The sequence below is a fragment of the Falco biarmicus genome, chromosome 4 (assembly GCF_023638135.1).
Source record: "Falco biarmicus isolate bFalBia1 chromosome 4, bFalBia1.pri, whole genome shotgun sequence".
Taxonomy (NCBI): domain Eukaryota; kingdom Metazoa; phylum Chordata; class Aves; order Falconiformes; family Falconidae; genus Falco; species Falco biarmicus.
The window spans coordinates 94,326,301-94,343,043 of NC_079291.1; the positions used below are offsets into that span (position 1 = coordinate 94,326,301).

Below are 16,743 nucleotides of genomic sequence, written 5' to 3' on the forward strand. Positions count from 1 at the left end.
CAAACCCAACCACCTGGCCAATAAACATCGCAGGGAGTCCTGAGCCGAGTGTAGCTGATGCCTCAGCATCAGTAGTGCCAGAGCCCGCAGCAGAGTCAGCGCGGGGAGAGGCAGTGGTTAGGGCTGGAGGCGCAGCATGAGGAGGAAGAGGGGGAGGAAGCAGCCGGGGTGGGGAAGCTGCCACTCACAGCAGGAACCAGGGTGCTAAACTCTACCTGAACTTCAGGGGAAGGCAAGGAAAACATATGCTGGAAAAGAAATAGTAAAGCTGGATGCTCCCCAGCACTCTTCTGCTTGCATTAGGGAGGCTCTGGAGTCAGTGGCAGAGAGTATGCAAAGCATACGTTTATTTTCATACATAATAAAGGACACTGCGTGCAGCAAGGGCAAGTGGTAGGCACTAACAGTGGGATCCAAAGCCCAAGGCAGTCAAGGGGAGCCTTTCAACAGCTTCAATGGGCTTTAGATCAGGCTGCGAGAGAACAAAGTCCCTCCATGCGGTGCAGCCTGCGTTCCCACACTCAGCTGTTGATTTTAGAAAATGGCCAAAAAAGGCAGCAAACATCTCGCTGTGTGTGCCACACCAGGCACACGTGGCTATCACAGAAAGCACTGAGGCAAGGTTAAAGCTACAGAAGAAAATATTTATGAAACAAGCATCCCAATCCATTAGAAATTAGTTAACAGCCAAACCTCTCTTGGCACTGCAGTTGCCAACCTTCCCACCCACCCCTTCCTCCTGGGAGCGTGCATCCTCCTCCCTCTACTTGAGGATCCTGCAGACCCATCTCCTCTGCTCAGCCTTAAACTCCTTTTCCCAGTAAACCCTTTCCTCTGCTCCTTTCTGCCAAGTCCCAGAGCCTGCAGGTCACATCTCTGTGGGACAATGGGGGACCCGGGACTGGGACATCACACTGTCCCCCCTCCTGTCACACCATCTCTCCCAGAGCTCCCACCCCACATGGGGAGTTTACCTGCAGGATTATGCATGTTGCTTCTTGTCCCCCAGCCTCAGAGGATGCTGCCGTGGGTTTGCTGCCTCTGCAGAGCAGTGCTCAGGTGTCTGTCCAGGGGACAGGCTTCTCCACCCATGATCACCTGCGTAAAGCCCCAGCCCTAGGGAGAGGTTGCGCAGGAAGGATGGCCCCAGGCTGGGGCTGCACCCACTCCAGCTGCACCCTCCTGCCCCCACCCAGGGCACAGGAGCCAGGTGAGATCCAACAGCATCTGACATGAAAAAAGAAAAAAAAAAAAAAGCCGACTTTCAATGCCCTCGCTTTACGTAAGTGCAACGTTCACATCCTGACCTTGGGAAGCTGCTGGCTCTCAAGGAGATAACCGGCAGTTTCATAACCTTCTGGTTACATAGCACAGACATGTCCCAGCTGAACGATCAGGTATGAGGCCAAAAAAAGTCCCAGGAGTTTGAACCATAGATTACCTACAAGTGGTCCATAGCTACAAGGTCTCCACTGCTCTGCACAGCAGGGATTTGGAGCACCCTGTGCTGTGGAGTCTAGCTCAGAGACCAGGTCTTTGCATGGGCTGGGGGAGGTTGTGTCACGCAGGTACCAGCTGAGCTGCCACCCCCCCCCCCCCAAAGGGTCCCAAGGAATGCACTGGCTGGGGGCAGCATCAGGAAGAACCAGTGGGAACATCCAAGGTATCCAAAAGCCTAAGCTTGCCTGCAGCAGAGCTGGAGCAGAAAAGGCTGGTGAGGAATTAAAGCAAAGTAATTAAAGACCATGTGATGGAGCTGAGGTCAGCCAGCCATCTCCTCTTCATGCAGACGAAACACAAACTGAGGCTAGTGAGGAAACACGGACTACCCCATAACCCAAACAGCATCTTTCACCTCTGGGATGTATCACCTTGGGCTTGTTCAGTCAAGGACCAACCCAACGTACCTGCAAAGTGTCCCGAGAGTGCCCGGGGCTGGGCAGAGGGGGCGAACAGGCTGGGGGCGGGGGGGGGCAGGTCTTCGCTGCAAGGCTCTTGGCAGCCCCTCTGCAGGACGGGTGGTACAATGACATGGCAGTCATCAGCTATGGCAAGCAGAGAGACATTGGAAAGTCAATTTGTCAGCTTCTAAAATGAAACAGAACACATTTTCATGCTCTCAGAATAGAACAGGGAAGTATAAATGGAAAATAAGTAAACACACAGGACAAAAAGAGTAAAAGCAAGGCAAATAAAGTAAGTCCCAATGCTCAGTGGATTGCTATTAATCAAAACAAATAAACAAGATGAAAAGGACAGGGGTCCTTGCATATGTAAGATTATTCCATCTTATGATTTAGTAAACAACAAACTGCATTAGACCTGCAGTCTCTGTGGAAAGCAATCCAAATTGTGTTTGGATTGGGAGTTAACATTTCAGATGAGTATTTGGTAAACAGGCTAAGAGCTTCAGCACACCTTCTAATCCACCCTCCACCAGCTTTGGAGGTGACTTTGGGCAAGTTGCTTCTCTTCTGATGACTCTGTTTTCCTCTTCTCTCAAATAGGGATAACAGTCTGTACTCTTTGCCATCTGGTGATGAAGCCAGCAGTGACAACTGGATGTTAGGAGTTATTACCCTTCCTGGAGCAGGGCTACATGGCTTTAGAATTCATTCTTGTAGCACTTTCCCAAAATTAATTTTGAGATAAATGTAGGTTCCTAAGTGAGTTTGGCTGCTATTAAGCCTCCAATGCCATGAAGTGGTCTTGTCCAACAGGCTCCTGAAGAACCATTTTTTCCAGCCTCTGCTTTTACGCCTGTTTTTGGTTTTCGTGATTTTTGTTTCTGAAAAACAACAGCTTGCAGAAACACGGCCAAGAAGGTGGGAAAGACAGGTTTGTACCTTTGGCCACTGCTGGTAAAATCAAAGGAAGGTCCTCCCCTGTGCTCGGCCCACAGAGCTGTATGCCAAGGCAGTGTTTGCTGTGGCCAGCTGAGCCTGGGACCCTCTGAAAGCCCCAGCTGGAAGATCATACGGAAAGGTGAATTGCACATCCCTCAGTCATGTGGGGAGCAGGGTGCTGCCTGCCGTCACCAGCACAGGCCCCCCACCAGCCCCCACCACGCCATTGCTTCCTACAGAAAGGGAATTCATCCCTCTGGCTGAGCCCACCCTACGGAGTCAACATGCCTTTGGGTCAGGGAGATGGGGTCACCCCAGGTTTGCGGGGTGGGGGCAGATCTGGCATACTCTCAGTAAGACACATCGGTGACAATTGCAGGAAAACACAGGACCCAAAAGGCAAGGGTCATCAAGGCCCAGATACCACTGCCTGGATCACACTGCTGATCCTGAAGTAACTGCACCACGGTGAAAGCTCAGCATCTCAGAGCCCCTGGCAGGTGGCTGAGCGAACGGATCAAAACTCAGCTCATCCCCCAAAACAGCCCTTCGGGAAATAAACTCTCTCTGATTGTTTTTTTAAAACCATCATAAAAACTAAAATCAACAACGACAAAGAAATCGTTCTCTTTCCCAATGCAAGAGAATCCCAGGAATGTCAGCTCAAAAGGGGTTTAACCAGCTGGTATCGATCCCGTCCCCATGCTCCTGCTCCCATCTTACCCCATAGGGGCGGGTTAGAGCCACAGCCACATCAGAGGCTCCGCACAGCAAAGGAGGTTCCTGAAAGTCCTGGAGAATCACACAAATTGCCTTTCATAACTTTAAATTTGCTGTAGGGCATCATGTCGGAAGTTAATGCATGCACTCCTATTGTACTTCTGGAGCATTATAAAACCGGCTGATTATACAACCCCATCCTGGTACTCACACGTGTCTTCAAATGCTCCTACCACCCTTCACATGCATCCTAGATTAGATAATCTTAGTTTTGTAATTGGTCTTCCTTATGGAGACGAGACCTCCCCTTCCAACACCTTGGTCACCTGGAGGCTTTAAAAAGCACCTCAAAGGCACCCGGTTACAGGAGATCCCTTAACAGGGAGATCTTAACTTCTGGAAGATGCCAGTGTCGGAAGAGGCCTCTGCTCCGGTGGCGCCGGCCGCCCTGCCCCAGGAGCCCCAGCAGACAGACTTCCAGCTGGTACGAGTCAAAAGCACGTGGTGCCGGATCAAGAAGGGAGAAGCCCTTTCCGACTGCGAGGACAAGGTCACTCTCTCCGAAGCGAAAATGTAAGTATGGGAGCCCATGTTGGTCATTGGCGACTGCGCTGGGCGGCTCTGGCTGGCCAAACTGGGCCGCCTCCCCGGTGGCACGTATCTCAGATGGAAAAAACATCTTATGTGCTGTTGCAGCTTAACCCCACCGTTACGTGTACACCCCTGTGAAAGTGGGCTTCAACACGGGGGCAATATGGCAGCACAGGTATTTGCTGTTCTCCTTGGCATGACCTGGCAAAGTTACAGAGGGAATTTTATCAACAGCCTCAATTTTTGTAGGTGGGAAGTTTCTTTAAACTTCTGAAAAGCTTACGCAGGGACTTCTGAATGCTGCAGTTGGGCTTTTCCCCCCTCCCCGTATTACAAGAAATCTTTGTGTGCAAAAGCTCATGGCCGGGCATGGGAGAAGGATGCATTGATAGAGGTGGTGACAGATAAACGAAATGCCTAGATGGAAAAAACAAACACAGTAGGTCACTGACAAGAGCAAAACTCATAACGCATCTCTCAAACCGTAGAAGTCACCTAGTGCTGCTTCAGACAGAGGAGAGAGACAAATTTCCCCCAGGGATACATGCAGTTCTTTGCTGGTATTACATCTGTCCAGTTAATTATCCTTAAATTACAGAATAATCTGTTTCATGAGCACATGGACCCTCATTTGTGATGCAGGACTTCCTTAATATGGCGATGTTTTGCCTGTCAGACATTTTCTAGCATTTGTCATACTCAGGTTTTAATGTCACAGGTCTAATCCTTTTCTTAGTCAGGTCAGAGGGATCTTCACCAGCGCTGGCAGTGGCTGTGCAGAAGTGATGCTCAGGCAGGGCTGCAGCAGAGAGAACAGGGCTTTAGCAGACCCAAAGGCATGCTGCTGGACCTCAGCCCATAGCAGGCTGGACCTAGGGCCCAGAGCACACCCCGAAACACCCTCAGCTGACATACGCTTCAACAAGGGTATGTTCAGCCTCAAATTCACTACTATTTTCCTACAGCAGAGGGGTTGCAATGGGTGCTAGTTGTGCCACCTGGCACCCGAAAATGATTCCACCAACAAACATTCAAATCCATCCTGTCTCTTAAGAAGGGTCACATGCCAGAGGCAGATGCACGTGCAGATAAAGTACAGCTATAAGGTATATACTTGATGCATTACAATGTACATGGTGATCTTTTTGTAACAGTGCCTTTTAAATGCCCAGAAAAAATTTCCTGAAGGTATAAATCCTGACTGGTTTTCTTTAACACTTTAAAAAAGGTTAAGGACAGACTTAGAGGCAATTTGGTAAAGAAAGCAGAGAAGCATCTACTTAGACTTACAAGAGAAAGTTCAGGCATGTGGAAAGAAATCGGGCATGTAGGGAAATCTATTTGAAAAAAAAAAACCAAAACCAACAAAGGTTCACAGAAACTTTCAACTTTTACCCAACTGCGGCTCAAGAAGTCTTATTTAAAATGCATGTTGCAGTTTTTTTGATTTTTTTTAATTTAAAATGCATGTTCTGGGGGTTTTTTTGGGTTGGGTTTTTTTTGTTGTTGCTTCTTTTTTTTTTCCTGGGGGGGTGGAGGGGAGCAGTTTCCTTTCTTGATTGCCAACAAACTAACAAAGCCACTTGTTTTTCCCCTGCCCCCCTCTGCCCCATAGAAGTAATAACTGTGTCATAGGGCTGTGTTCTTCACTGGTTTAGATAGTTACTACATGCTGGCTTTGTAGGCTTTTATTTATCCTTTAAAACTCCAGTATGGACATCTTCCCAACCCTCAAATAATTTTCTTTCCCTGTCTGGGAGCACTTCCTATTTCTACCATACCTGTTTCGAGGTAGAGAGATCCACTGTTTCAACTGGAGCATTGTAGAAACACTATTTTATATGTGGGTGTGTGGCTGTGTGTAGACAGACATGAATAAACCAACTCTTATCGCCCAGATATACCCAGCAGAGGATGTTTCCTCCATAAAAACTCTGGAAAATTTTGACCATGTCTTCCCCACTCCCTGTGTAGCAGATGAAATGGTTGGTCTGGGGTTTTCTGCTGGGGTTTTCAACTTCCACCATGAACAACATGCTCCAGCTGTTCTTGCTCTCTATCTTATCATCACCATGTAGAAATTCAGCCATATGCCCGTTCACTAAGAGGTGGGAGCGTTTCTCCAGTACTAAAGCAGTTGAGCCCTGACACCCAGGAGAGCCGTCCCACCCTCACAGCCCCACACGTTCCCTGTGCACGGGCAGGAGAGCACACATTCCCCACCTCCCGGCTACATCCTTAAACTAGTTCAGACACGCAAAGTACAAAAAGAGGAATACGGTGATTTCATACAGTGTTTTCTGATCCTTGCCAGAGGTGAAAGCATCTCGGAAGGCGGTGTCTCCTGGACAATTGAAGCACCCATTTATTTTTGCTACAAAGTGGTAGAAACATACAATATTCTGGATCCCTCTAACACTACTCTGCTCTGGGGTCACATTACTGACCCCCAGCAACTAGAGCTAGCCACCAGTGGCAAAAGGAAGCTGCGGCGCTTCGTTGTCATAGATGAAGTCGTTGATGAACTTTATGGCTCCAAAGTCAGAGAATACTTTGAAGAGAATAATGTTCAGCACAAAATCCTTGCCCTGCCTACCACCGAAGAAACAAAATCCATGGACCTCGTCTTGAACATCTTGCAAGAAGTCCAGAACTTCAGCATTGACAGGCGAACCGAGCCCATCATTGCCATCGGAGGCGGCGTCTGTCTGGACATCGTAGGACTGGCCGCGTCGCTCTACAGGCGACGAACCCCTTACATTCGGGTCCCCACCACCCTGCTGTCTTATGTTGACGCCAGCGTGGGGGCAAAGAACGGGGTGAATTTTCTGCAGTGTAAGAACAAGCTCGGGGGCTACACTCCCCCAGTAGCGAGCTTCCTGGATAGATCCTTCATTCAGAGCATTCCTCGGCGACACATCTCCAATGGCCTTGGTGAAATTTTAAAGGTATGAACTTCTACAACTGCAGTTTTCAAAACTGAACACATAGAATCATAGAATGGTTTGGGTTGGAAGGGACCTTTAAAGGTCACCTAGTCAACCCCCCTGCAGTGAGCAGGGTCATCTTCAGCCAGATCAGGTTGCTCACAGCCCCATCCAACCTGGCCTTGAATGTTTCCAGGGATGGGTGTCTACCACCTCTCCGGGCAACATGTCCCAGTGTTTCACTACCTTCATCGTAAAAAATTTCTTCCTTATATCTAGCCTGAATCTCCTCTCTTTTAGTTTAGAGAATTACCCCTTCTCCTATTGTAACAGGCCCTACTAAAATGTCTGTCCCCATCTTTCTTATAAGTCCCCTCTAAGTATTGAAAGGCTGCAATGCTGGTAAAATGTCCATCACATCCATGGCGTTGTATAAACCACCACTTTATATAAAGTTGTATAAACTCATACAGAAACAAAGGTGGACCATCAAGGCTTCACAGGGACTTTTAACTGTCATTGAGCCTACACAGCTTTTTACAGCTGCTGAACTTGTTTGAATATCCCTTACACAGTGCCTAGTGCTAACCCTCCGGAGTAAACTCCAAAACTCAAGGCCAGACATAGACACAGCACAACCAGGGAAGAAAACATCTTCCCGTTGAGGCTGATCCATAGCACTCTAAAATGAACTGCTGGCAGAGAATCTGAGGCTCGTTATACTGGGGATTAATAATTTGCACCTACCTCTCTGGGTATGTTGAGTGTAGTCAATCAATCTCCTGTGAGTCAAATTCTACTTCTAAAATTACCTGGAAGGTGTACAGTAAATGGTTTTATGCCTGAAGAGCTTTGAAAACTTTTGATAAAGTAGAGTTCAAGCCATTAAAGAGTATTATTACTATTGGAGATGAGTTCATCAGTAGCATTTTTCAGAGCTTGGGCAGTGGGAACTCTCCATAACTGGAGGTCTCTGGCAGGCACTGGGAAACATGCAGGTCACCATTCCCGACTGCAGGACAGGGCTAATGCCCGAGTCAGGGGGGTGAAAAAATATGTACTTTAACTATGAAACCACTCCTAAACCCTCATATTTTCTATATTGTGGTGTTTTCCTAACCTTCCCTTGCCCACAGAACAATCCCAGGGAGTAGATGAGGGTAATCCTAGGGATCGCTCTCCTGCCCTTGGGCTGGCCACCGTTTGGCTGAGACCATCGGGATTCTTCTGCCAGGCACACGAATAGCCAGAGCTTGTTACAAACTGTCTGCTGGGCTTTTGGAGCCTCTAGGAAACACACAACGTGGTCAGAGCTGCCCAGTAGCAAGGGAACTTGCCCACCAGTGCCCCCATCACCTCTGTCATTTTACCAGAGCCCCACTGGGCATTTCTGCACTGCCTTCTGCATACATCTTCACTTACCATACCTGACAATGTGTAACACCACCAGGTCACATTCCCTAGAGATCTGTTGATTATACACCAGACATATACATGCTAACCAGGAATTGTGTTTACAGAAATACTCTTTCAGGCTGCAGAGGCAGAACTTGCCTTTGCACCAGATGTGCAGGTATTGCTAGTGTAAAACATGATATTAGAGTCCAGCCTACTGAAACACTCGTTTACAACAGCACATAGAAGGATCACATAATTACTTTTGCTCACCTCTTCTGTTCTTTGCCCTAGATGGCACTCATGAAACACAAAGGGCTGTTTGACCTGCTCAAGAGACACGGAAAATACTTGCTGGACACCAAGTTCCAGTCCTGTAGTGGCTCTGCTGACCACAGGGATGCTGCACTGCAGACTACCAGGATTGCTATTGAAACGATGTTGGAAGAGCTGGCTCCCAATCTCTGGGAGGACGACCTGGACAGACTGGTTGATTTTGGTCACCTTATAAGCCCAGAGCTGGAAATGGTGAGTGACAGCTTTTATATTGCAACATCTATTTTTTTGGAAAAAAAAAAAAAAAAAAAGGTTTTCAATCAGCAGCATGAAAAGTTTGTGCAAAAGGAGCTGAGCTACACTTCAGATTTGCACATGCTACCTTCAGATCACCCAACACATCCAGCCTGGTCCTGCTGGATAAAGAGACCCCTTTCCCTGCCCCATTCCACCCACACCTGCACCCGTGTTCCTATTCAGACCACAGGACAGTTATTGCTGCTTACCAGGCATTTACTGAAGCACGAAGACAACCAGATTTCAATGAAGCTACTAGAAATCACCCACATGAGCTGTAACAGTGCAAAGGCGTGGAGACCATAGCCCATATTACTGGGGAGAAATTGCCACTGAGGAATGAGGGGGGAGGACCAGACCTTACGCAAGATGCAGAACTCTTCCCTCCATCCCATGGTGCTTGTCATCAGTGATTTGAATGGGAAGAGAATTAGATCCTTGATCCCTATGGGCGATTTTACATGCAATTCACCACACATAAAATAAATCATCCTTTGCAGACCATAAATCACAAGAAGCTAACATCCAGCAAATCTGTACTTCTGCTGCTGTGAGTTAAATGTCAATTTTCAGGAGCACTTTTAGGAAAAAAAAATAATTACTGTTTGTCAACTGAAACCTTTTCTCCCACCTGTCTTTTCTGCATTTCAGAGGGTTTTGCCATCGCTGATGCACGGAGAAGCAGTGAACGTGGACATGGCATTCATGACGTACGTCGCCCACACACGGGGACTCATCAGCGCCGAGGAGAAGGAGCAGATCATCCAGTGCATGAGGGGCCTGGAGCTGCCGGTCTGGCACGGCGGCTGCAGCTGGCCCCTCATCAAGAGAGCCCTGGTGGAGCGGCTGAAACACAGCGGGGGGCAGCCCCGGATGCCTCTCCCCACCGGCCTCGGCGTGGCAGGTACTGCGGCGAGGGGCACCAGGAGCGGGCACTTGGGGGGCAGCGGGCATCCCAGCACAGTGACGTGCTGGAAAATGCGCCCTGTAGCTCTGCAGCTGTACATTTCTGGGTTTAACACCTTGATAAGCCCACCCAGAGACAGAAGCCTTGTCTTGTGTGTAACCACCAGAACACAGTTAAGGACTGAGCTCTAATTAATTGCATTATGACTGACCAAGTCACTTTGCAAACATGTTGGCAGACCAGGGTCTAAATGCAGCGCTCTAGCAGACAAACCAGCAACGTCATCAGGGAAAAACCATTCCTTTGTTATACTTGAAAATATTTGTGAAATAATCCTTGGCAAAAGGAATTTAATGTATTACTGTGCCTAGAACTAATACTTGAAAACTAAGTAGTATCTGTTCAGTATCTGGGGTGAAACACTCTTACTCGTAAGATTTAAAACAAACAAACCCCCAACACAGCAGCAATGCACAGGACCAGGTTGCGATCTCTTCATCAGTATCTATTCACCCTTTTCCCATGGAGCTCAGTTTCTACACACTCACCAGAAAACAGACTCCCATAAACTGTTTGGAGGAGCTATTCTCCCCCCTAGTGAGTCAGAGTATGCAGGCAGGAAAATCTTTCCTGTACACTTTATCAACTACAAGTTTTATTTTACAGAGATATTCAATGACACTAGTGAAGAGACCCTGGAAAGAGCATACAAGCTGTGGGTCAGAGACTGCAAGACGGTGCTGGAAGAAGAGCCAGCTGCTGTCTGAGAGCTGCGAGACCCAGCTGATGGTCCTGCCCCACACATGGAGTTGTTTAACATTGTAAGTTAGTGGGCAGGACTGAATTTTCAACAAGATAAGGCAGCACCTGTGAAACCACGTACCCCCCAGAGCTGCGTGGAACAAGACGACTGTTGGCATCTGTCCTGGTTTACTCAATTGCTTTGTGTGGAAGGGAATTGATTAGTGCTCAAGAAGTGATTGCTCAGAAGTGAAACCAAGCGCCCATAGCGTAGTTCATAGCAAGCTGTCTCCACTGGGCAAAGTGAGCGGCATTTGCTCATTCCTTTGTGAATCCAACCTGGGGGCTGCCATGGCCTCGCGCAGCTCCAGTCCCACTATTGCTTGTTGTTGGACCCCTGAAGTCAGTAGTTGTACCTGGCTCACAGACCACGTAAAAGAAGCGGGGCATCCTGACAGCACCACGTTAAATCTCCATGCTATAGAAAATATTTGAAGTGGGTTATCTCCTTCACTGGTTTTGAAACTCAGAGTTTTTCTTGTTTTCGCAGCTCATTTCAACTAGCAAAAAAAGAAATGCAGCTGCCAGCCTTTGCTCCCCGGGTAAGGGAACGCCACAGAGATTACAGGCACGATCAGGTAGCCACAGATCAGCAGACATCGCTGCTGTGAAGCGCGATGGAAGCTGTATCTTGACAGCACTCCTAGGTCTAGGGACTCTTAAATACTAAGGACATGCTGGCAAGACTCATCTTGCTGACAAAATGCATAGTGGTGGTTTTACTGTGTAACCCCTGCAGGCCACTGGTGTGACGATACAGCACGATTTGCATCAGCATTGCCTATGAGCAAAGCTGAGCTCCAGGCTGTACTGCAGAACCCGGGCATCCCCATGGAGCATCCCCACGGAGAACCTGCCGTGTGCCTCCCCACACCTGGCCGGCCAGGGCTCCATCCCCATCTCAGTGCTCTCCGGGTAAATAAGGTCAGCGAGGGAAAACCAAGGGAAATCAGGGGACCCCAAGTAAGTTTATCATCTTCAAGCAGCCTCAGTGTCATGTCTCAGGACCCTGGCAGACTCAGAGCAGATTATATATCAGATGCTGGCTGGGAAAAATGTAAAGGTAATGCCATCCTTCTCCCTGGAGGTTAAATCAAAGGAATCACAACCAACAAACAGCCTTTGAATTATTTAGGGCGGGTTTGGTTTTTTTTTTTCCTTATGTCATACTAGTTTGTGCTGATGTGCTGGCTTCTGTTTTACTGAAGTAATAAAAGCTATTAAAACAAAAACTTTCAAACTAATGATTCCATTGCTGCCTGCCGTGCATGCCTGTGTACCTTTGCACGTGCTAGAGAGACAGAAAGGCACTGGAGGAGAGGGGAGGAATAGAATTGATATAGTAAATCCCTTTTCCTCTTGAGCCTAGAGAAGATGTGCCTAAAAGTACTCAGAAAAGAGACTTCCCTGGCCCTTCCCCAGAGCCAGGCACTTCTCTAGCTTCAGGATGGGGTTTCACACAGATGGTACCACCTTACCAAGCAGACCTCTCGCAGGGCCCTCGCAGAAAACAGCGTAAAAGCACATCCTCAGAGCCACCTCTTCCCACAGAAATCAACCCCTAAAGCCCTGAGCTAAATAAGCCTGTGGCTGAGGGTACCAGTGAAATTTTGTCCCTCTTCCAGACCATCAAACATTGGTTCATTCAGCCGGCTGAATCAGCATCATCACTCCCACTTGCAGGGCAGTCACCTGCACTGTCAGCCTCTCTCTAAAACGGAAGGGGACGGTGCGACTGCAGGACTAGGTGAGGACCTGAACTCCTTGGGGGTGCGGGGGAGCCCCACGGGCAGCAGTGCTGAGGGGCATCATGCCAACACGCTCCAGGAGGGGAGGTGCGTGCTCCCCTCCTCCCACCTAGCGCTGGCCACCTCTCGGAGGTGCCCTGGGACCAGACACTTGTAGCTCTGGTGCTCCTCTCCCTTTCCCAAAATTTACAGTGATCACCTGGGTACACTCGGGAGCTGTTTACCTCCTTCTCCAGGAGCTGGATGGGCCATTTTTCACATCATATTCTAGAAATGAATGAAGCACAGGATTATTGGTTGCCAACCGTGTCCTCCAGTGCCGCAGTCCTACTCCCACCTACTTACAGGGAGGAGAATCAAGACAAACATCAACTTGAGTTGCTCATTTTAAATGTCCAGGGAGACTCTCAGGAGCCCAAAGGCATTTAGTCCCATGGGAAGCCAAGCAGCATCGTACCAGGGTCCAGCTGAAGAGTCGCAAAACCACACCTGCACGTTAAAAGCCCAACATCAAGGACTGACGTGCTATCAGTGACAGTGACGTGTCTGCGGGTCACCTGCCAGCTGTTCCCACACAGTGGCTTTGCCTCCGTCTTCAGGAGCCAGGCTGTGTGTGTAACAACATATCAAAGGAGCTGGAGCACAATTAAGACTGAAAAATGAACACATGATTATTGTTTTTTACCCTTCCTTCTGCTGTCGGTGACAGAATACAATCAACCCCTGACGTGCTTGGTTGCTTAGTAGCAGACAGCCACATTTTTAATTATATACTAAAATATGCTAAAGAACATAAAATGGCTGTGTGACTAATACGTGTGTATCAAAAAAGGCATATGACAGCAGCTAAATTGCTTCAGTGTCTGATAAAAAGTGCCTCAGCCAGGCTTGTCATGGAAAGATCAAGGAAAGGAGGTGAAAAGTGTTATTAATAAAACAGCGACTTTTTAAAATACACCTCATTGTTTGCAGTGCATGGATTATTTTTTGTGTGTGTCTAGCAAGAATTTAATTCTTTTCCATTTATTCAGTTTTTATTTAATTCCTGCTTATTCAAATGGAACTACTATCATTAGACCTAAAATCTCTGCTTATTTTCCTATTACCTTCAGTGACACATTACTCCAAAGAGAAAAGCGGAAAGCTGAACGGGACCCAGCTGGGTTCTCTGCAGCACAAATTCTTCATGGATTTGTTTGAACAAAATTACTTTGGTGGTCAGGGGACAAGAAATTGTTTTATTATTTGACCGTTCTCAAGCCACTTTTCAGCAGGAAAAAAAAAAAAAAAGGGAAATGTTATGAGCTCTAATATTTTTAAATAAGGTCCCTTCCAACCCAAACCATTCTGTAATTAATAAAAGGACTGTCCAGGCAGTTATTACTCATGTCCAGTCAATAGTGATGTTCCGTGTACCCAATGTAAAATGAGAATCAGGGCAGAGTCTTGAAGACACTAAAAGATTTTGACTAAATGTATTTAAAGTAGCTAAACAAACAGTGCTGCAACGGCCCCATTCCACATACAGTGCAACACGTGCTCAGCTGCTCGGTGCTTGTCTGCCGGGAGCCGGTACCAACAACACGCTGCGCTCAGAGAAAACAGTTTGCAAATGACAGCGTTAAACCCCAGCTCGCCTGAGAGTGAGGCGAGTTCGCTGGCCTGTGCCCGGATGGAGCCAACGCGGTGCCATGGGGATGCCACCTCCGCTGGGACGCCGCCAAAATCATCAGGGCAGCAGGTCCATGCCCGCCGCGGGAAGGTTGCCCTCGTCAGAGCTTTGCAGCCAGCTGGGAAGGATGCAGCCCCACAAGAGTGTGCTGTTCCCCGCTCTTTTAATTAATGTCTAACTTGCTGCGATGGAAGGTGGGAAGGAGGAAGGCAGCGGGAGCGGCGAGCTCTGGAGAGGCACTGCTGAACAGCGAGAGAGCAGGCAAAGCACTGGAGCGAGCCCGGGGTCCCCGGAGCCGCGTGCCCCATCTACCAAACCCCGCTCAGAGCCCAGAGGGCATCCTGGGGGTCTGGGGTGCCCCTGCCAGCACCCAGCCCAGCTCCCGCGGGGCGAGCACCGCGCTCCCAGGCCGGGCTCCACACTAGAGCCAGGCGCTTGCCCAGCCTTCCAAAATAACCGCAGCTGCCCTGCCTGCGGACGGCCCAGCGAGGTGACTGCTGGGGGGATGTGCCCAGCTCCCAGTCCCTCTGACACTATCCCACAGCCGCCCAGTACAGCTCCCCTGCCCACCACACCCCCCCCCACACACACAGCGGGCACAGAGCATTTCTCCCATAGCTCCTCTGAGACATGCTCCATAACGTGCCACCATGTTCGTCGACCCCCCTGGGGATTTTTATAAATACATTCAAAGAGCATTCTATATTAAATGCTTTGCATGCCCTGGCTCATCCTACCGAGCACCAGCAACCTTCTCACAGCCTCACACAACCCTTGGCCAGCATCCATGTAGAGCTCTGGGGCAGGAACCGGTTTCTCTGTGGCCGCAGAGCACACCACTGCCTCAGCCCCAGGGAGCACAGCGAGGGGGTGACAGTGACAGCACAGGGGCTGGGAGCTGCCTTCCCTCCAGGGAATTGCAAATGGGAACATATGCCCACATTCAGCATTGCCCGAGATGGACAGAAACCTTGCTCCTTTGTGATCTAGGCAAGGAAGCTGTGAAAAGGAAGAAAATGCAGCTTCAGGCCTCGGTGGAGACAGGAGCCTCAACACTCGCCCGTTTAAAGAGTCACTCTCACAAATCTAGTTAAAAACGGAGCAATTCCAAGGAAGAGTGTGCTTTGGATCACAGGCAAAGACAACTGCAACTATCAGCGTGCATGCATTTAACCTGTGTGCTGGCATCCTCTAAGCCTTATTGATTTTAATAAGTCAGGGACACTTTTTCAAGCCGCTCCGCTGCAACTGTAAACAAGGAGTGAGAGAAACAGAGAGTACGACCACCATGCAGCGCTGGGACCACCCCTGTGTGAGACAGCAAAAGGAGCAGCTGCTGCTGAACCATCTGAGACAGTGCAACCACGATTCCCTTCCCGGTAGCCTGCCACCTCCTCGGAAGGAGGGCATGACGTGGTGACATGGTGGCAGCGTCCTGCTGTGCCACCACAGCCTGGACTGGTCATGGGACCTCCCAGCAAACCAGAGCCCACCAGCCATCACCAGCCTTATATTTAACATCACTTTCTTACCCTGCACAGAACATTTCAGGCTTGTCCAATGGAACTAAGAGGCTTCCAAGCAGACCTGCCACCACCTCTGTGCTGACAGACATAGGGCAACTGCTCACAGCCGCTACCCCCCCGTGGGTTTTCTTCCTGCTCCTCGTGGGCTCCACGACCCAGCCGAAACCCAAAGCAGCTCCCGCTGACAGCAAGCTTCACTCCCAAAAAGCAGTGCTTGCACAACTGACCAAAAGAAAAGCCAAAAAATATCTAAAAACTCAAACTTAAATAAGAAATTGCATCCTAGGCTGCTGATAAACAGATTTCTTGTTGCAGTACTACAATGCCACATTCTATTACAGTGTTGAATCCCTAAAGAAATCATTACAAAGCCTGCTGGAAACACTCACAAGCTTTAACTCTGGCAACTTCTACAAAAAGGGAGCAGGGCTTTTCTGCCATACTCCTAGCAGAGTCAGGTAGCTTTGCCCAGCGTTTTTTATTTTGTTGTTTTTTAAATTGAGTGATGCAGGACAGCTAATTATTTTTAACTGCAAATGAATTAAGTATATTTTACCCCTACCAGGTATCAGATTTTCAAGAGGGAGGCCAAATTAAAAAACAACTGTTGTTTGTATTTAGGGCTTAAAGCCCGTGAGGTAATATACAGCATCGCCACTGCTGCTGCAGCAATGTCCACAGAGACGGTGAGGACTCCACGCTGTGAGCACAGTAAACGACAGCCTGTGGAAGAACGAGACTAGAAGGGATGAAAGCAACAGAGAGACAGGGAAAAGTGATGAAGGTGGGAAGACAAAACAGGACCCCGTCTGGTTCCTAACCAGCACTAGCGGCAGCTCCCAGCACAGCCCAGGAGCAGCTGCTTGCCTGCTGGGTGAGTGGAGATCTCAGAGGAGCGACCCCAAGGTGAGCAGAGAGAGGACCGGCATCTCTCCGTGTGCAGCTGGAGAAGGCAGCGAGGTGCTCCTGCGTGGGGCTCCTGGGGGTAGATGACCTGGCAGGCGGGACAGCAGGACAAAGAGGTGCAGGTACCCCGA

General features: G+C 48.9%; 2 protein-coding genes across 2 annotated transcripts in view; one reads left to right on the top strand and one right to left on the bottom strand.

Moving 5' to 3' along the window:
• Nucleotides 1-3,693, bottom strand: part of LOC130147659 (uncharacterized) — a 38,078-nt gene extending 34,385 nt beyond the window's left edge. The window contains exons 1-2 of the mRNA XM_056335098.1: nt 3,660-3,693; nt 1,908-2,045 (exon numbers count right to left, since the gene is read on the bottom strand). Of these exons, the coding sequence (XP_056191073.1) occupies nt 1,908-2,045; nt 3,660-3,693 (172 nt within the window). The remainder of the gene's footprint in view (nt 1-1,907; nt 2,046-3,659) is intronic.
• A 276-nt stretch (nt 3,694-3,969) lies between these two features.
• Nucleotides 3,970-10,726, top strand: LOC130147660 (2-epi-5-epi-valiolone synthase-like). Its single transcript, XM_056335099.1, has 5 exons — nt 3,970-4,139; nt 6,472-7,105; nt 8,774-9,007; nt 9,704-9,956; nt 10,626-10,726. Exons 1-5 carry the CDS (start codon nt 3,970-3,972, stop codon nt 10,724-10,726), a joined length of 1,392 nt encoding a protein of 463 aa, XP_056191074.1.
• The last annotated feature ends 6,017 nt before the right edge of the window (nt 10,727-16,743 follow it).